This window comes from Rhincodon typus, chromosome 33 (assembly GCF_021869965.1).
Source record: "Rhincodon typus isolate 14 chromosome 33, sRhiTyp1.1, whole genome shotgun sequence".
Classification (NCBI taxonomy): domain Eukaryota; kingdom Metazoa; phylum Chordata; class Chondrichthyes; order Orectolobiformes; family Rhincodontidae; genus Rhincodon; species Rhincodon typus.
The window spans coordinates 31,802,127-31,823,792 of record NC_063364.1 but is presented as its reverse complement, the minus strand read 5'-3'; the positions used below and the strand labels follow the sequence as shown (position 1 = coordinate 31,823,792).

The 21,666-nt window shown below is 43.0% G+C and overlaps 1 protein-coding gene across 1 annotated transcript in view; it reads right to left on the bottom strand.

The window, feature by feature from the left end:
- Positions 1 to 21,666, bottom strand: part of LOC109914167 (A disintegrin and metalloproteinase with thrombospondin motifs 7-like) — a 172,451-nt gene that overhangs the window by 100,671 nt on the left and 50,114 nt on the right. The window contains exons 8-13 of the mRNA XM_048615760.1: positions 15,953 to 16,096; positions 14,734 to 14,878; positions 13,968 to 14,060; positions 13,069 to 13,214; positions 4,448 to 4,617; positions 1,691 to 1,824 (exon numbers count right to left, since the gene is read on the bottom strand). Coding sequence (XP_048471717.1) covers positions 1,691 to 1,824; positions 4,448 to 4,617; positions 13,069 to 13,214; positions 13,968 to 14,060; positions 14,734 to 14,878; positions 15,953 to 16,096 — 832 coding nt within the window. The remainder of the gene's footprint in view (positions 1 to 1,690; positions 1,825 to 4,447; positions 4,618 to 13,068; positions 13,215 to 13,967; positions 14,061 to 14,733; positions 14,879 to 15,952; positions 16,097 to 21,666) is intronic.

The following is a 21,666-nucleotide window of genomic DNA, read 5'->3' as shown; positions in this document are numbered from 1 at the left end:
CCCTAAATAATGGTTTGAAGAGATACAGCAGATTACTGTTCAAGTTAGGGGTCAAATTCAATCCTCATATACATATCCATCATTTGTTAAAATCAGCTTTGTCATTCCTCGCCTATTATAAAGTAAAATGGTGCAGATTTTTTGATTCCATTTAAACGGGTCAGACATTGAACAAATAATCAAAGTCAGTGAAAAGTGCAAAAGCAGATAATTCACAAAAAAATATGATCAGTCTTTTTAACCTCCACAATAATGAATGGCAAAGCATTTTCAAGTAGGCACTGAAGACGATTACAGAGTAAATATGCTGGGTATTGTGTTACCACAAACTGAGGATACGGTAATCTGTCTGACTGAACAGATTGTTATAACAAGCTTTCCACTTCAGTTCATCCATTCATGCTCTGTTTTGATTTCCCTTGTTCTATTGATATGATCCACTTTGTAAACCTCTCCTGAAATTATTACAAAGTATCACTTAATGTGCAGCAAGACCAGCATGAAAGAGTTCTCTCACTGGCTGGCTGGAGATTGTAGGGAGTAGAGCTATTTCTGCCTTTTCGGGATTATGCATCTGACCCATAAATATCTGACTGGCTAGTGTCAACGAAGTAACTGGACAATGGGCACAACCTTCAGCCTTAAACAAATTTCTAACAGGAGCTTGTTCTCACAGGTTTGTTGCTGTTATCTTGTCTGCATATTTCTAAAACTCAAAGGATCTTGTAACCTCTGGAGTGCAGAGGCCCTGGGAATTTTATCTTAGCTCAACCTTTATTCACTAATAGATCTGGCTGATGCTCAATTTGAAAAGCACTCCAGAAAATGCTGTGGCAGGATCCTGAACTGTTTAGCCACAGTGATAATGATCATCACTCAGCTGCAAAATGTAGCCCCCCCCAAGTCCAGTTAACGCCTGGCCCAGATTTCCAGGCCATTGCACCCATCTTGCGCTGCCATCAAGGAGAAATAATGTAAAAATAAAATCAAGAACTGCGGATAATAGAAACCAGAAACAAAAACAGAAATTACTGGAAAAACTCAGCAGGTCTGGCAGCATCTGTGGAGACCCTTCTTCAAAACTCTGTTCTAAAGTCATGGAACCTGAAACGTTAATTCTGCTTTGTCTCCAAGGAATAACGTTTGTGTCTGAAACCATTTGTGCTACATCTCACTTGCTCCTTCCATAATCCGTTGTCGTGCCGACTACCCATTCCGACACCGCATAGGGAGCAACCTTCCTGAGCATGATCCATAAGGAGAAATTCTTCAGAGCAAGGGTTTGGGAGACACAGGAGCACATGCTCCTTATGACAAATCCCACCTGCCAAATAGCAGCCCATGAGCTCCCACAGTGAGAGAGATCAGGTTCAGGACAAGCCAGGGACCCTGCACAGCCCACTGCCAGCCCTGTGGCCTCAGTACAAGCTCCTTATGCATTCCCCTGAGGAAGCATGCAGACAACACTACACATTACCCCTCTACAGGCTGAGGGCAGGAATAATCCCCTGAAACTCAGCAAATGTGGAGACGACACTTAGCTCCAGGGGTTTGCATTCATTAGGAAAGTAAACACATTGTTTCACACCAGAGTGCACATGGAACCACCCCCTCCCCACCCACCATCCCCCTCCCCCCACCCCCTCCCCACCCACCATCCCCCCTGTCCCTCAACCAAACCACTCTGTACCTTACAGATTCCATTGATGCACATATCCCTGCTGGTGTTTCCCTCGAAACAAGGTGTCCCGTCAATCACAGCATCCAACATTTTCTCTGAAAAGTAACCATCTATGGGACGACAGTGTAGCTCACAGGGATTAACTGAGGGCAAGACATACCATGGGTAAGATTACACAAATTCACCGAAGATAAATTCCCAGTGTTAACTCGGATTTCATTCGCAAACTGTAGTTTGGTTGTGTCACCAAACCACAGCGAGTTTGGCTCTGGACCAGACAGAGAGACAGACAGAGTGAGAGAGACAGAGATCCAGACAGACAGGAGCCTCAAGGACCAAATTCTGAAACTAACGTTTGGTCAAATTTGTACAAAACCTCAATTAGACGACAGGTGTAGTATTGTATGCAGTGCTCGTTCCTGCCTTGTTTAATGTATTAAGGGACACCGCAGAACGTGTTAAAAAGGTAAAGAGAAAAAAATGTAGACCAAAGAAAGACCAAATAGAGGTCTTTAGAAGTTTGAGGGACTGGATTATTTGCTGAGCTTATCCTCACTTCAAGCCATTGTGTAAAATTTAGCAGCCTCTGTGTTGCCAGCACAGTCTGCTTTTTTTTAAGCAGGTGGTACTTGAACCGGGGCTCCTAGTTGAAGGGTAGGGACACTACCATCATGCCACAAGACAGCACTCTGTTCAGTCCGCTTTAACATTTTTTGGGGAATGACCTTTAATTAGTGATAGGTGGGGCTTCTGTTAGCCTCCAATAGGATAGCCCACCTCATGGAGCTGCTGGCCAATCAGAACCCCAAGAGGAGGAGCAACTGGGTAAAGCCAGATCTCTTAGGGGTCAGTGACTGGGTACGTGTGAAGAGGGAACATGTGGAATTGGTGTGTGGAAGGAGCTGTGAGACTGAGTAGTTAATAAACTTGATCCACAAAGAAAGGTTCTTGGTCCCTGTCTCACTGACAGGTTTGGATCTGATTGGACCTGGCAGACAGCATGGAGGATGGTCGTGAGGAAGTTGAAATTGGGAGGAGGGTGTCTGGGAAAGAACACCCAGTCCACTTCACTGAGCAGCAGCCCCTGGTGTAAAATCATCAGGCTATGTTTTATGTACAGGCCTCTAAAAGACCATTAATTCAGATCACTAACATATCTCCCAAGCTGTGTTGAATTGTGTTGGATGTGGTACAATAGGTGTCTCAGGGTTTGGGGTTGGGAGAAGAGGGGTGGGGATTTTTGAGGAAATTGAGGTGCAGTGAGGTTATTGGAGCTGGGTGGGGAGGTGGTATGTGGGATCTGGGGATTTGGAAGTTGGGGCTGTGGGTGCAGGGTATGTTTATGGAGCTGGGGGGAGGTTTGTGGGGGTTGAAGAGGTTGAGGAGAACATTACTGCTACCTAAAGGCTGAGCCACCTGTGGGGGTTCTGTAAAATTCAAAGTCCAAAGTTACATGACCCCAGGTTATAGTCTAACAGGTTTATTTGAAGGGGAGGCAATGGCCTAGTGGTATTATCACTGGACTGTTAATCCAGAGGCCCAGATAATGTTCTGGGGACCTGGGTTTGAATCCCACCATGGCAGATGGTGGAATTTGAATTCAATAAAATATCTGGAATTAGGAATCTAACGATGACTGTGACTCTATTGTCGATAGTTGGAGAAACCCATCTGGCTCACCAATGCCCTTTAGGGAAGGAAACTGCCATCCTTACCTGGCCTGGCCTTAACCACAGCAATGTGGTTGACTCTTAACTGGTCTCTGGGCAATTAGGGATGGGCAATAAATGCTGCCTGGCCAGCGACACCCTCATCCCATGAATGAATAAAAGAAAATCATAAGCTCTCTGAGTGCAGCTCCTTTGTCAGGCGAAGTGACTTCAAATAAACCTGTTGGAATGTAACCTGGTGTTTTGTGACTTCGGACTTTGCCCACCCCAGTCCAACACCAGCACCTCCACATCATGGCTACCTGTAAAACTTGGCTACAAAGAGAAAATATTTCCATTTGTTGGCTGGAATATAAGTAGAATTAATGAGTGTAATCATGGATAAATCCAGTCAGTATTCAGAGCAAACCTCCTTGATTCTGAATAAACCACAGACTACACGTGAATATAGAAATGAAGAGCAGCAGTAGGCCATTTGACCCCTCCACCAATGGTTGATCTAATCATGGCTTCAAATGCACTTTCCTGCCTACCCCTGCCCCTGATTACAACATAGACAGGCTAAAAAAAAAACAGCAGACATGTTTAAGGGAAGGCTAGATAAATATGATGGAGAGGAATCAAGGATGCATTCGTGGAACACGTGAAGGAGGGTAGGAGAAGGCTCATGGAGAGCTTGCACAGATCAATTGGGCTGAATGGCCTCTACTGCCAATACTATGTGATTATATCATTATGAATCCAGACTTCACTTGCACACAGCAGTTTATCTGTGTCTGGTTTACAACCAGACCACTTTTCTAAAATAAAACAATAGACTGAGGTTTGAATTTTGAAAATAATCGTTTCAATAAATAATTAAGCATCTCAAAAAAAAAGCACAAGAATCAATAATTTCATATCTTCCTTCGTAGGGGGTTTCAAACATGGCATAAGGGAGACATAAACATTTTGAGGCTTAAGCTGCACAGAAAGAGGCCATTTGACCCATCATGCCTGTGCCAGACCTTTGTTAGAATCAATTAGAATCAATTAGCAATCCGATAGACAGCTGAGAAAGAAATGCAACTTAAAACCAATAAAACAATAGACTTACTTTGGCTGAGCACAGGGATCCACTTATGCAGTTTCCCTTTGTAAGGCAATGTATCAAACTGGCTGCATTGTATCTGACGAAAAGTTGGCAGGTCTGAGGTACAAGCTTTGATGTTGCAGACCCTGAATCTCTTCCTCTCTCCTAGACAGTATGAGCCTCCGTACTTGGGCCTGCAAAGTGAAACACACCACTGAACAATCCATGTGGTTCATTGCCAAGATGAGATCTAGACTGGCACACCAAAGGATCTACTGATGGGGGCCTGGGTTCCAGTCCCACTTGTGCTCGAGGTCTGTCACAACCTGTCCAAACAGGTTAATTAAAAATAGGAGAAACAGCGGTGCCAGTGCCAATGGAGTACCTGAGCCACAACCTTCCTGCAATGTAAGAATCGTCCACGCAGTACATTAACCTGCTGGCCAGTTGGATTTTTCTGATAATTGACTGTGATTACATTACGCTAGCTTTTTAATTCCAGACTTTTATCGAATTCATATTTCATCATCTGTCATTGCAGGATTTAATTCAACAGCCTGCCTCAGCTGGATTCGCTGAGACCTGGAACAAGAAAGACTTCAAAATAAACCAAGGCTTTTGTTCCTGCTTTATGTCCTTCTTTCCTTATTTTTCACTCGTACCAACAAATTGCATTTATGTGGCATCTTTAATGTAGTAAAACTTTCCTAGGCATTTTGCAGAAGTGTTATCAATCAAAATTTGACACTGAGCAACATAAGGGAATATTAGGAGATGTGACCACAAGCTGGACCAAAGAAGGAAGTTTTCGTAAGCATTTCAAAGTAAGAGAGAGAGAGGTTTATGGAAGGAATTCCAGAACATAAGACCCAGGCAGATGAGAGCATGGCTCCCCAGGATGGAAATCTAGAGTGAGCAAGAGGTCAAAATTGGAGGAGTGCAAAGATCTGAAAGGTTTGTAGAAAAAGACTTGCACACACCAGAAGGGATTTAAAAACATATGACTGGCGTGGAGCCACTGGAGGACAATGAGCTGATGAAGGCCAAAGCCATTTACTGCTCCTGGGATAATATTTACTGTGACTAGAATATTTAACTCCGCACATACACAACATGCAATAAACAACTCGTCGTAATGCTCGCACTTACAGGGAATCTCCAATCATGTTACTGCTGCATCTATTACCACTCAGAGTTTTAAAGGAAGAAAGCTCTTACATTTATGTAGTGCCTTCATCACTTCAGGATACTCTAAAGTGCTTTAGAAGGAATGGAGTACTTTTAAAGTGCTGTCCCTGTCATTATAAAGAAACATAATAGACATTTTTGCACAGCAAGCTCCCACAAACAGCAATGGTGACAATGACTAAATAATTTGTTTTAATGATGTTGATCCAGGACATTGAAGGGGGTAGGAGGCACGGTGGGGGCACTGGGGCAACTCCCCCTTTCTTGCATTTTCAAGTAAGTGGACTCTGGTAGAGATGTTGCCATGGTGATCGCACCCGTTAATGCTGATTGGCAGCCAGACTTTTGTTTAAGGTTTGCAGTCAGGTCAACTCTGATTGGCCAGAGCATTGCCCTGAAAATTAAACCAGCGAATGGTTGTCAGTTGTGTTGTTAAGTTGAGACAAGCATAGTGTGTGTTCTTGTTCTATCTGTCTGAAAAGGACAGAGCCCTGTGTATTAATATATTCAGATTCCAGGACACTAAAGTGCAGCAGCACTTTGTGAGCTCAACTGACAAACCGTAAATTGCTTGTCAATGCAATTCATCACACATTCAGGATTGTCCAGCAATTGTTGTCCAATTGCAGAAGCACATTGAATGTTGTACACTGTATCACACGTTTTGCTTCCACAGACTGGTTGGGTACGATCAGTACCTTGCTATTTGATATGATCTGCCAGTCTTTGGGACTTCAATCTCTTCTCGGCCTGTTGGCTCAGATCAAGTGTAGATTCTGGGAGTCATTCGAGTTGAGGAGAGCGTTGTTGGATCGGGAGTCAACGGTAGACAACGTGTTGGCTGTATGGCCCTGCTTTCGGTGGATCTTTATGCTGGCTTCAGCCTAACACTGATTCAGGGGGACAGCCAACTTCGCACTATGGCCATGGTGAGTACCCGTGCCCCAGGACAGGGGGTTCACAAGTGGGTGGCATGATGGCACAGTGGTTAGCACTGCTGCCTCACAGCACCAGGGACCTGGGTTCGATTCCAGCCTCAGGTGACTGTCTGTGTGGAGTTTGCACATTCTCCCTGTGTCTGCGTGGGTTTCCTCTGGTTTCCTCCCACAGTCTGAAAATGTGCAGATTAGGTGGATTGGCCATGCTAAATTGCCTGTAGTGTTCAGGGAGGTGTGGATTAGGTGGGTTATAGGGGGATGGATCTGGGTGGGATGTTCTGAGGTTCGGTGTGGACTTGTTGGGCCAAAGGGCCTGTTTCTGCACTGTAGGGATTCTATGACTTATACACCTACTACTGTGATGGGTTTGAAGGCAGCATCCTGTTAATGATAAACACCATAAAATTGCTACATCTAATCAGGGTTCACTTGTCAATCAGACAAAATGTTGGTTTTTGCCTTGAATTTGTATTTTTGTGAAATGTCCTGATGAGTGCAAGATAAAAAGCTTTGACAAAATGTGTCTTTTTTTCAGTAATACTGAAGGCTAGTGGCCTATTACTGAGCCTTTGAATGGGAATGTTTTCTTTTGAATTCAGAAAATTTGCTGTTACTGTCGATGTGTCGTTCAGATGGTTAAACTCCTCCTTTGATTCAGAGAAGATATAGTGTCACATGTCATGGAAGACCCTGGTTAATTTATTAAAACCATACAATAACACTTCCAAGTGGAAATCAGAGGCAACATCCTGTTAAACTCTCCCTATCACAAAATGAAGTTGTTTATCTGAATTTATCAGCTGACCTGGCGTCAGCTCAGCACTGGAACATGGAGCAGAAAAAACAGAACACTCCCATCAGTGAAAGCTTAACGTTTTGGTTGCTGAGCACCGGATCTCATGTTACGCTAGATTTCTGCTTTATCACTTCATACTAGAAAAAAAACCTTTCTGTTTTACAGAATACAACATTGGTCTGCCTACCACCCAAAATATACCAAACCTTTCACATGGAGAACATAAAAACAAAATAAGTCAGGATTGAACATAGTCAGACACCAGGTTATAGTCCAACAGATTCATCTAAAATGACAAACTTTCGGAGGTAGAGAGATAATCACAAGTAATTACTTAAATTGGTTTGTACCATTTTCGATTATTTATAATTTTGGTTGGGCCCTCGTCATGCAATTCTGATACCTACTCATGTTACTCCAGCCATTTGTTTTGTCTCAAGCACTATCTTAATTTTGATTATTTGTAATAATCTCTCTGCCTTAATTAACTGGTTCATAAGTCATCCCTTCACCTGTCATTCAGCTGTTGACATTTTACCCACGTCGTTTGTATTAATCTGTTGACACTGTTGATTACCTGCAGAGAACTGTTTTTCAGCCTGTTATACTCACACTATTTTTACTTACCTGTTGATATTCTTAATTACCTGGAATTATCTTGCCATTATCTCTCCGCCTATAAGTTCTGGTCCTGTGTGCTTCCCTCCACTTCACCTGCCAAAGGGGCAGCGCTCCTTAAGCTTATGATTTTAACCGAATCTGTTGGACTATATCCTGGTGTCCACTGCAGTCCAACACTGGCACCTCCACATCAGGATTGAATATGACCATTTTGAGCCTTTTGAACCTGTTCAACCATTCAGTGAGATCATGGCTGACTGTTTACTTTGACTACCTCACTTTCCTTAATTCCCTCAGTTACTATGGGTCCATGGACCTATTTCTTATACTCATCCACAGCTCTCTGAGGTGGAGAATTCCAGACTCTCAGCCCTCAGAGTGAAGGAAATGTATCTTCCTCTTGGCCCTAAATGACCCTGTGCTCTGGATTCTCCAAGCAGGGGAAACATTCTCCTAGCACCAATCTGGCTAAGCCTGCACTGAAATTGTTAGCTTCTCCTCGCTTTGAAGTTTATTGGGTCTCTTCTGTTAAAAATATCAATGCTTTTACAAGGACAATGATAAGGTTTTCAAATAACTTTTTTCTCAACATTTGTGTTACAAAATAAGCAGATCACATTGCAAATAGCCTGTATCATTAGGCGTGCCTCACTACAGCATCTGAGCTCATGGTAGATGGATGATGGTAGATGAATATTTTTAATACACAGATAGCAAAAAGAATTCAGTTTCTTAAGAGGCAAACGGAATGTTCCTGTTGTGACTAATTACCTAAAGTAAATGTATTGTTCAGGAATCTTGTGCCATCATGTTGTCCCAGTGAACCTGACACTGTTACAACCGCTTAGTGTAGGTGGTATAGGAATCTGCAGAACTACAACAATTAATACATTATTGTCAGTCGAGAAAAATTAATCGTTTTGCACTTCCGTCAGTGATTTGCTCACACATGCTCTTCCTTGTTAACTGGGCTGGATGACAGTGGGGGGAGGGGGAATGTAAATATCACCCCTTGACATTCAATGGCATTACATCTTGAATCTCCTTCAGTCAACATCCTGGGGGTTATCATTGACCAGAAACTGAAATGGACTAATCATATAAACACCATGGCCACAAGCCTCACAGCACCAGGGACTCGGCTTTGATTCCACCCTCGGGTGACTGTCTGCGTGGAGTTTGCACATTCTCCCCGTGTCTGCGTGGGTTTCCTCTGGGTGCTCCAGTTTCCTCCCACAGTCCAAAGATGTACAGGTTAGGGTGAATTGGCTATGCTAAATTGCCTGTAGTGTTCAGGGATATGCAGTCCTAGTAAATTAGCCATTGGAAATTAAGGGTGGGTGCTGTTTGGAGGGTTGGTGTGGACTCAATGGGCTGAATGGTCTGCTTACACACTGTAGGGATTCTATAATTCTAAGAAGAGGTCAGAGGCTATGAACCTTGCCACAAATAACTCACCTCCTGACTCCTCAAAGTGTCTCATCATCAAGAAGGTACAAGTCAGGAATGTGATGGAATATTCCCCACTTGCCTGTACAGCACAGAAACAGACCTTTCGCTCCAACTCGTCCATGCCAACCAGATAGTCTATGTTAATCTAGTTCCATTTGCTAAGATTTTGCCCATATCCCTCTAAACCCTTCCTATTCATGTACCCATCCAGATGCCTTTTACATGTTGTAATTGTACCAGCCTCCAACACTTCCTCTGGCAGCTCATTCCATACACGCACCACCCTCTGCATGAAAAAGTTGCCCCTTAGTTTTGGACTCCCCTACCCTGGGGAAAAGACCTTGACTATTCACCCTATCCATGCCCCTCATGATTTTATAAACTTCTATAAGATCACCCCTCAGCCTCCCACAGTCTGAGGAAAATGGCCCCAGCCTATTCAGCCTCTCCCTAAAGCTTAAACCCTCCAACCCCAGCAATATTCTTGTAAATCTTTTCTCCAAATTTGTGCTGCTCCGTCACTCACTTTACAAAAATGACCTCTTTCACTTAACGTCCATGTGAGTTTCATAGTTTTACTGGGTTTCCATGTTAAGCAATCATTGATCATGTCCACAAAGTGAATGGCTTTAAATGCGGAGTCTCATTCTTTCAGGTTTTAAATTGTATTGTGAGATTTTAAAAAATCTTTTCTTTTGTATCTATTTTTTTTCCTCTCTATCTCTTAACCCAGAGGACATGTAGTAAATGTCTGCTTGCTCCATGCTGAACTCATTCAGTGTACTGAACTATACTGGAAGTACGTTTTGGGTTGGCAGGTCTATAGCTTAGAGCTTGATGGAGTCAAATCTACTATTATTGGGACTTTGAAAGGATTTGTACTTAAATAGGCGAGTGGCTGAGACAGAGGTTCAACTACACTCTCTACTAATATAACTGTTACCTTTAGGCAGTTTAACAGACCTTGCTCTGTGCACTTCCAAGAAACATAAATAATGTTGTTTTTCTGCAGGATTATATCATGTTGTATCATCTTGTCTTCCAGTACACAGTACTGGCCACCCAAATCTTTTACATCTGTGCTTAATTTTACCACTTTACTTTTGATGCCTAGAACAGATGTCTTTAACTCTTATGTATCCATCTGCCTGACCCAATCAGCAACACTCTCAGCAAAGCATGGTGGGGATTCACGCCAGAACTGGATTCCCCGGCAATGCTGCAGTATCAGAGGAGTCAGTCATTGGATGAGACATTAAACTGAGGATTATCTGCCTATCTCTGTGATCCCAAGAGACGTCAAGGACTTTGTAACACTTTTGAGGAAAAGCCAAGACTGCCCAACACACTGGCATGATTCCTCCTTCAACCAAAGGCAGTAACAACAGATGAATTAGTCATTACTGTTCCCATTCAAGAACAGGTATTAATCTTTGAAGGTAATTCATTGTTAAATCAAGATGTTTCTGAGGGAAATGTTTTTGTATTCAATGTTCTGAGAGTTATAATGGGTTACGAGCAATGCATCTATATGATCGTACACAAGACACATCAAGCCAAGTGCCAATATTTAATGCATTAAACTGGCAAAGTTAACAGGTGAACTGGGAATGGATTCAATATGCAGCCTAATAAAGGGATTGTGAGGGAATGGAAAAGAGCAACAAAACTTTGCTAGTTTGAGATGGCATCTTAATCAAAACAATGATACTGAGTACCACCGTTCCATTTCACTTTAAGAATGGAGATGTGTCAGAGAAATTATCATTACATGGAATGACGGTGCAAGTGTCATTGAAGGTCCTTGTTGGAATCTACAAGCTCCAAAGCAGCTCAGAAATGTTCTTACTGAATAATCAAAACAGCAAATGTAAAGAATATTAGGTGAAGACAATCAAATAATTTGTCCGTATTGCTGTGCCTCGTTCCATAGTAGTGACTGTTAAACAGCACAGTCAAGGCGCTTGTCAATATTACAGCCTCGCAATGCATCCTCCAGCACCATCTGCCTAGATTTTGTTTATGGTCGTTTACTTAAATCACCTTGACTGGGGAAAAAAAACACATATTTGGTTTCCTTCCATTACGTTAGAAACCAGACCAGTGTCAACGGCAACTGCAGTTGCCATAGTACAAAAACACAGCTGCTGACTTTGCTACACGAGACTCTGTCAAGGATTATAAATGAAACCATAAGGTCAAATAAACTGATAAGTGAGTAAACTGCTTAGATTTTTTTGAGCAGAAGAAATGAAGGGGACCACCAAGATCTAATGATTCTTAGTTGATGAGACAACAGCACTGTTGAGTTCTGTTAAATGCAAAAGTAATTACCCATGAAGTGTTATGGTTGGACAAGAGTGATGTTTAGATCAGTCATTTCATAACGTTCAGATAAGAAAAACAGCCAATCGTAATCCCACAGCCCATTTAACCGAAGGCTCAGTCACTCAGTCTAAACAAAAACACTGAAGAAATGCAAATAGAAGAAGCAGTTTTCATTGAATTGCAAACTCCTACAGAAACAAGAGGCCATTCAGCCCATTGTGTCTATGACAGCTCTTTGATAAGAGTTTTCCAATTAGCCCCATTCCCCTGATCTTTCCTCCACTGTAATCCAATTGTTTGCACTTCAAGCATTTATCCGGTTTTCTTTTGAAAGTTACCATTGAATCACATCCACTCTTACAGTGCGTTCCAACAGCTCACTGTGTAAAAAATCTCATTTCACTTCTGTGTTTTGTGCCATTTACCTGAAACCTGCACAGCTGACCCGAATACCATTGAAAACCAAACTGAGAAACAGTAAAAGAGAAGAAAACCTTCATTCCTATTTCACCTTTCACATCCTAAGCAGATCCCAAAAGACTTCATAAACAATGAATTCTTTTGAAGTGCAGTTACTGCAGTTTGCACACTGCAAATTTCCAATGCAGGAAACATAGACCGACAGCCCATTTGAACACAGCAAGCTCCCACAAATATCAGTGTAATAATGACCATTTAATCTCATTTTATTTATGCTGGTTAAAAGATAAACATCTTCCAGTAAAGCCATAAAATTGTGCACTGAGGCACCAGTGTGCCCTAAAGTTTAATCACCTCCTCCATAACATTTTATCTGAAAAAACAAGTGCACTTCTGACTGAGCCACAGCCAGGAGAGACAACGCACACCTTCACATTCATAAAGATACGCTGAGTGTTGCATGTCTCTTCAGGCTCTGAATAGAACATACAATGCTTTTACTAAAGTATCTAATTAATCCTGAAATGATTCCAGAGTTGAACTCAACTCAAATGCTGATTATTCTTTGTGTAAAATACTATGTGACATTAGCCTTTACGTTATGTTGTATTTGTGCCCTAGTCCTATTCTTGTTACTGAAGCAATATTCCATATTCATCATTCCTTTGCATTTTCTAACTCAGTTGTCTCTTTTTGAGTTTGAAAAGTCTGAGCTTCCCTCCAATTTTGTCTCACATCTCAGCCCTCTGCTGTTTAGGGAACAATCCACATCAGGCTCCTTTCTTATGCCATTGACTGCGAACTGAACACAATATTGGATCACAGTCTGGAACTCCATTAACTAATCCGTATGAGCTAATGGCAGCCAGCCCAGATGTCCAGGAGAAATTGAAATAGCTTACGTTGGATTGTTGCAGTGTCTCTCTGCGCTTTGTATTCCTGCACTGCACGTGCGACTACAGGAAGACCACGAACCCCATGCTCCCCAGTTTCCATTGGTACTGTCAGGGCGCTGGTCTGTGGGTATGCAATCTCCATCGAAGCACCACTGCAGGGCAATGATGAAAGTTACAGTCATTCATACATTTCCTATCCAGCGATTATAGAATTGATAGAACAAGAAATGTTTTGTCGTTTTCATTGCTGGCATGACAGACTCCCAATTCAGATGCAACAACAAGTTGCATTATATAGCACCTTTATTCAACCAAAGAAACCTAAGGTACTTTACAAGAGCATTATCAAACTGAGTGTGATGCCAAGACATATTAAGGAGATACTAGTGATATACTCCAAATGTTAACAGTCTTTAAACAGAATTCAAGCCCCCACATTTATGCAAGAACTTTATTGCAGTGAACCATTCTCGATAAAACTCTCACTCACTGATTACTAGCTTCCAATCGTTATATGACCAATTCAAGCCCAATTTCAATTAATAGATCCATCCCCTGTTCCTTAGTTTCACTGGGTCGCAGGCATTCCTCCAGGGATTGGAGGATAACATTAGGACAAGTGACCATAAGCTTATGGAGTGCTGGAGCAGGTTTGAGGGGTTGAATGACCTACCCTTGCTCTTATTAATTACATTGTTATGATCTTAACCTTCCCTCACTAATTCTGCATGGAAATAGACAGACAGGGCAAAATGTGTTCCCACTGTGTGCCACTTCTGGTCAAACATCTTGAGAGTAACGTTAAGCGCAGGCAGATAGCAGCTCATTAATCTCCCATCCTCTCTGTTAAAGTGAATGGTGTGAACCAATGAGAAATTTCACGGTGATTTAATGGCAAACATTACCTTGTTCTCTCCGCATTTTGTACCATCTACAGCGGCATCCAGCTTGGAGTGACACGTGTTTCCCACGGTACACCACAGTGTATTGCAGACACTCTGTCAGAGATAGATGGGAATGGTTAGGCTGAAAGCAGCAACTCACAATTCATTGTAGGAGGGTTCAGACAGATGCTTACTTAGGTGCTCAGACAGTACGGCAGTGCTGACAGAGAGTGAGACTCGTGCGCACATCCACCCGTACCACACACCCTCCCCGCTACCCCAACATCAAAATACCAGAATCTTTGGACTGGATTTGAGTTCTTGAAATGGCACCAATCAGAGGAGGGTGGCAAATTGAAGCTGTGATGCAGCATTAAGGGAGTGCTGCACTGTCAGAGGCACTGTAGGTCAGATGAGACCATAGGCCCTACGTGTCCCCTCAAACAGATGTAAAAGATGCCAAGGCCCAATCACAAAGAGCAGGGAGAATCTCCCTGAGCATCTCCTGGCCAATATCCATCCCTCAATTAACATTATAAAAAAACAGAAGTCCTTTCCTACATTACAACAGTCACTTCACATCAAAAGTACTTCATTGGCCAGAAAGTGGAACTATGTAAGCATACGAAATCGGAGTAGGAGAAAGCTGTGTCACGGTAAATCTTTTCTTTATGTTCTGTGGGGTTCAGAGACACACAGAGCTTGGTGCCTCTTCAACTGTGACCAACCACTTATATCCAGAGACAAGTTTAGATTGTGATTTGTGAAAGTACAAGGTCTATCGTACGTCCATGTTGTCGCAGAAGACTGATCGGGCTCCATACTGCATCCTGCACTGGTGATTGACATCATACAAAACTCCTGGTGCTACTGAGGGCAAATCAATCACTTCCTTACTCGGCACGTCATCCAGGCACAGACCCCATCCACGGCTGCAAACCGCAATCAGACAAAAAAGCACGTGTCAATGAGCTGTCACCAAACAGTGATACCATGGAAATATCACAGGACGAGTAATCCCAATGGCCAGGGTATGGCTCCGAGGAGCCAGGCTCAAATCCCTTGGGATCCACTCGGCTGGTGGGATTTAAATCCAAACAATAAGTCTGGAATTGGAAATGACTCTTATTGGTCACTTTGAAAGTATCAACAATTGATGGAGAAACTGATTGGATTACCACGTCCTTTAGAGCTGGAAGTCTGACTTCCTGACCTGATCTGGAGTTGCTGACTCCAAACTGCCTTCTGAAGTGGTCTGACAAGCCATACAGTTCAAAGGCAATTCGGGATGGGTCACACTGCTGACCTGGTCAATAAAGCCTACCTCCCATTTAAGAATAGGTAAAACAATAGAAAAGGAATGGGAGACACTTCACTAATAACTTAAAAGATAAACCGAGGTAAACCTTTCATTCTGGTCATATCAAAAGTGTCCAATTTTCATCTCACCTTCACTGAGGTCACTGATATCGCCAATCACGGGAGCCATTCCTTGTGTAGAAGGTTAGATTGGGAAAATTAGCAGGCTATCCAACATTGATCGGCCTCACAACTGAGTCTAATCTCTGCCAATGCCCATACAGCCTCCAGCAAGAGATCAGGAACAGGAACCTGAAATGGTTCCACAAACAAGGAGGCCAATAATTGTAATTTAGCAACTGAATTATCTAATCCTCTAGTACCCCCTGAACGGGGATCAGCCAAGTTATTACAGATTGGTGATCTGAGCTGCGGCTGTCCTAGAGTGAGCAGATCCCAAAAGGACATTACGAGGGCCTAAGAGATAATTTCTCACTGTTGCCTCTATAGTTCCCTGCCCCATGAGTGATGGATGAGCGCATAATGTTGTATGAGGTCATGGAGACACAGCTTCAAGTTATCTTAGGACTGTGTAGAAAATAATCAAGAAAATTTCTGAAATTTCTAATTTCCAAGACAACAAAACAGTGAGAGGATCCTTAACCAATTCCCAACATGATGTAAAACCCGAAGCAAGAGACACTTACTCAAGAAAGCGGGTGATATATTCCCTGCTGCAGCGGGACCAGGTTAGAGGGCTGGTATCGTACAGTAGCTGTGGGGACATGATGAAAGGTCTTTTCCCAATTGGCTCACAGTCATTGCCGGTCCCATCATGTTGTATCCCAAAGCTGAAGAGTAAGAACACAAGTCACACAGAATAAGAAAGGATGGTTGTTTGTCTCTGAAAGTAGCACCAGGGCTATACACAGTATATAGTGCTTTAAAACACCTGGACCTTCTGAAACTTATTCGTTTGTTGGCTCAGAGGATTTGGGTGCTTATTGCCAATCCCTAATTGCCCTTGAGAAAATGGTGGAGAGCTGTCCTCTGGAATTGTAGCAGTTCATGTGGTGTTAGTACAGCCACAGTACTGTTAGGAAAGGATCATGGATAGAAGCCTAGGAGCAGATTGAACAGCAACGTTCAAAAGGAAACTTGATAAATATTTGGAAGGAAAGTAGTTTGCAAGCATAGGGAGAAAGGACAGGGTGCAAGGGAAACTCAAAAATCCAGCAGTGGTCACCTTCTGTGCTGTAAGATCCCAAGGTTTCTCCTGCCATTATCTGTTGACTGTTTAATTTTGGAAAATTGCATTCAATTCTTGTCTCCCTTCTACAGGAAGGATGTTGTGAAACTTGAAAGAGTTCAGAAAAGATTTACAAAGATGTTGCCAGAGTTGGAGGGTTTGAGCTTTAGGGAGGGATTGAATAGGCTTGGACTATTTTCCCTGGAGCATCGGAAGATGGCGTGTGACCAAATAGAAGTTTATAAAATTATGAGGGGCATGGATATGGTGAATAGTTAAGATCTTTTCCCCAGGGTAGGGGAGTCCAAAACTAGAGGGCATAGGTTTCAGGTGAGAGGGGAAAGATTTAAAAGGGACCAAGGGGCAACTTTTTCACACAGAGGGTGGTGCGTGTATGGAATGAGCTGCCAGAGGAGGTGGTGGAGGCTGGGACAATTACAACATTTAAAAGGCATCTGGATGGATACATAGATAGGAAAGGTTTAGAGGAATGTGGGCCAAATGGGACTAGATTTATTTAGGATATCTGGTCGGCATGAACAAGTTTGACAGGAGGGTCTGTTTCTGTGCTGTACATCTCTACGACTCTATGACAATGGGTGAAATGCGGTGAGGGACTCAAGGACTTCCAGGCCATATCTTCAGGAAAGGCTGATAGTATTATGCAATGAATTAGCTGTGGGAATGGCAAAACAGGGAACCAAGGCAGGAACTACCTATTGGAAAAAGGCATATGGGCTATTAGTTCCAGGTAAGATAAACAAATTGATGAAAGGTTTGGAAGGGGGGTTAAAATTGAATCAGAGATAGTAGGAACTGCAGATGCTGGTGAATCCGAGACAACAAGGTGCAGTGCTGGATGAACACAGCAGGTCAAGCAGCATCATAGGAGCAGAGAGGCTGACGTTTCGGGCCTAGACCCTTCATCAGAAAAGGGGGAGGGGAAGGGGGTTCTGAAATAAATAGGGAGAGAATGGGAGGTGGATGGAAGATGGATAGAGGAGAGGATAGGTGGAGAGGAAACAAACAGGTCGAAGAGGTGGGGATGGGGCCAGTAAAGGTGAGTGTAGGTGGGGAGTTAGGGAGGGGATAGGTCAGTTCAGGGAGGACGGACAGGTCAAGGGGGCAGGATGAGGTTAGTCGGTAGGAGATGGAGGTGCGGCTTGAGGTGGGAGAAGGAGATATGTGGGAGGCATCCTGGGCCTCCTGCAGTGCCACAATGATGCCACCCGAAGGTTGCAGGAACAGCAACTCATATTCCGCTTGGGAACCCTGCAGCCCAATGGTATCAATGTGGATTTCACAAGTTTCAAAATCTCCCCTCCCCCTACCGCATCCCAAAACCAGTCCAGCTCGTCCCTGCCTCCCTAACCTGTTCTTCCTCCCACCTATCCCCTCCTCCCACCTCAAGCCGCACCCCCATCTCCTACCGACCAACCTCATCCCGCCCCCTTGAACTGTCCGTCCTCCCTGGACTGACCTATCCCCTCCCTAACTCCCCACCTACACTCACCTTTACTGGCCCCATCCCCGCCTCTTCGACCTGTTTGTTTCCTCTCCACCTATCCTCTCCTCTATCCCTCTTCTATCCGCCTCCCCCTCTCTCCTTATTTATTTCAGAACCCCCTTCCCCTCCCCCTTTTCTGATGAAGGGTCTAGGCCCGAAATGTCAGCCTCTCTGCTCCTAGGATGCTGCTTGGCCTGCTGTGTTCATCCAGCCCTGCACCTTGTTGTCTCAAAGGTTTGGAAGGGTTGGTTCGATGGCTGAGTGGTCTTCTTCTTTTCTGCATACTGTATTGCTAGATCCAGGGGGCGCAGTGTCAAAATTTGGGGCAAGCCAGTTAGGACAGAGATGAGGAAGACTTTCTTCACCCAGAAGATGGTGAATCTTTGGAATTCTCTGCCCTGAGGGCTGTGAAAACTCTATGGAGACAACGACACTCAAGAAACTTGACACCATCCAGGACAAAGCAGCCCCTGCTTGATTGGCACCACATCCACAAATATCCACACCCTCCACCACTGACACGCAGTAGCAGCAGTCTGTACTGTCTACACGATGCACTGCAACAACTCAAGAGGATTCTCCAGCATCTGCAGTTCCTACTATCTCAGATTCCTAGAACAGCACTTTCTACCTAGAAGGACAAGGCAGCAGATATGTGGGAACATCATGCCTGGCATATTCCCTTCCAAGCTATCCTGATTTGAAAGGAAATCACGTTCCGTCAGTGTCGCTGGGTCAAAATCCTGAAACTCCCTCCCGAAAAGTATTGAAGATATCCCTACATCCCAAAGACTGCAGCACTTCAAGAAGGCCACCTTCTCAAGGGGCAATTAGAGTTGGGCTTTGTGAGTGATGCCCACATCTCATGAATAAATTAAATCAATTCAGTTTATATTTCAAAACCCAGTCACTGCTTCTCGAAGTGAGAATTACCCAGTTCAATGAAATATGCAAAAATCATGGATGGTTGTAACGGGATCTTTTATCAGAGACATAAGACAGTAAGTTGCACGAACCAAAATACATTGTTTATTGAAGATGATATAAATGCAGATTGCAGACACTGGAATACTAGGTTGGATGTAGAGAAAGTGAGATTTCTGTTTAATGTACAGAGATAAATTCCTGATCCTGTGTCACACTTCAACATTGCAGCATTAATGTTCGTCTCTCAGTGCAATTTAATGAGGAAACATCATGGATCATTAAAGGTAAAGGTGTAATATTAAACATTTAAAATATCTCAACTGTGTCTTGATATTAATATACTATAGCATTTTTAAGAAAATGAAATAATTACTATCTCATGCTAGATGCCGCATAATAATAAAATCTACAAATTCAGGTTGTTATGGTAGATAATATGAATATTTCAAAGCAATTCAGATTGCAACATTATGGAGCAGGTTTTAACAGTTTATATGTTAAATAATGATTCAATATTAACTGTCACTCTAAGTGTGAATGATAAGCTAGAATCTGGATAAGGGATTTCAATAGACGTAGGTTACTTATTTAAATAGCGCCTTTCACATCCACAGGATTCTCTAAAGCACTTAACTGACTTCACAAGTGTCTCATAGAGGCAAATAAATTATCCCACCAGCACTGTTCTGAAGATGAGTCGAGAAGTTCTCCCCACAGATCCCTGACCTACATTAGCTCCAAATTAGCAGCACACAGATAATGCAACATCAGCCTCTAGAGTTCCCTCTTTAATCCTCTCGGCATCTGTTTCACCCCTGGAAGAAACCTATCTTATCAATCCCAAAACCCTTTCATGTGGCTCGGTGTCAGATTTTGTTTTACACTCCTGTGAATGGCCTTTGGACATTTTGCTGCATTAGAAGGTGCAAGTTGTAGTTGTAATGTTGTGGCCAACTGTTGACATAATGTTAAAGGCAAAGGGTAGGAGAGGGACTTGCCAGACCTGAGAACATTTTAAGTTGGTTTTGACAGTACTAAGTTCAAGTGCCTTTTTAACGAAATTGGTAAGAAAACAAAACATTAAAGTTTTTGAGATTTGTGGCTCGGGTTGTGGATGAGGCTGTAGACTTGCTCGTCCAGTCAGTGTGTTTGGTTTCAAACGTTTTGTCACCCTGCTAGGTAATATCGTCTGTGCGCCTCCGGTGAAGCGTCGGTGAGCTGTCCCACTTGTTATTTATATGCCTCAGTTTGCTGGGGTGGTTGGCATCACTGGAAGTAATACTGACCACCGCCCCAGCAAACTGAAACGTATCAATAAGAAGTGGGACAGAACACCAACGCTTCCATGGAGGCGCACAGATGATGTTACCTAGCAAGGTGATGAAACGCTTGCAACCAAACCCACCAGCTCAGTGAGCAAGTCTACCACCTCAAACAAAATATTATTACATTAATGTCTGTGGGAGCTTGCTTTGTGCAAATTAGCTGCTGTATTTCCTGAATTACAACAGTGCCTGCCCTCCAAAAATACTTCATTGGTCGTAAACTGATCTGGGGTGTCCTGGGTTGTAAATGTTCTTATATAAATACAAGTCTTCCTCTTAAATCAAAAAAACTGAATGGATTCTGACCAAAGAACTGCATTGTTCAGAGACAGAAAATACTGGACACTCGACAGTTATTACAGGCTGGACTCTAATTTAGTGATTATGATACATTAATCACAAAATACCAGGCTTCTGGGAATGAAATATCTTATCATGAGGTTTTGATTACACTGCAAACTGTCAGCTAAAACAGGGTGCTTTTTCTCAATTTAATCTAAACTTTTCTTGGAATTATTCCAAACTGCCAATTTTGTTTTAATATTTAAGATATCTGTAGATTTATTTTCAATTTTAAGTTGGAGTTTTATCATGAGTTTTGGCACCATTTTCTCCACATTATTACAGGGTCCAGTTCCCATAGGACTTACTAGATTGTAATTTTAAACTGAAGCTGGGGTACATGTATTTTGGTACTGAGCTGCAGCACAAACAATTCCCAGTTCTTTGTTGCTCTAGAATGTAAGAAAAAGGACCAGGTGCAGGCCATTCGGCCCCTCAAGGCTGCCCTGCATTCAACAAGATTGTGGCTGACCTGCTGCACGCTTTCGCCCCTCCTTCATGCAACCTCATCACAGCCTGGCTTAAGACAGCTGTTCAACTGGTTAAAATTGTAGGAAAGACTTCTATATTCCCATAACCTTCACAGCCTCAAGACCTCCCAAAATGTTTTACTTCAATTCAATAGTTTTGAGGAACAGCCACTGTTGTAAGGTAGGAAATGGGGCAGTTGATTTGTGCACAGCAAGATCACAATAACAGCAACAAAATGTGCAATCTGCTTTTGGGCTGAATGTTCAGGGGCAAAAATGGGGCAGATCTCAACCTAATGTCTCTGTACAAAGGAAGACACCTCCAACAGTGCAGCATTCCCTTCGGACTGCCTCCGCTGGGATTTTGTGCTCAAGTATCTAGTGTAGGACTTGAACAAACAGCCTCTGGGATCAGAGATGAGAATGTTAACTGCTAACTGTTTCAAAATTACGTACATACGGTGTTGGGGGGTAGTTATTGAATAATCATTTACGCACATACTGAGGGTAGTGTCCCTAACTCTGATCCAAGAGACCTGAGTTCCGATCCCACCTGTTCTAGAGGTTTGTAATAACATCTCTGAAAAATTACTATGCACAT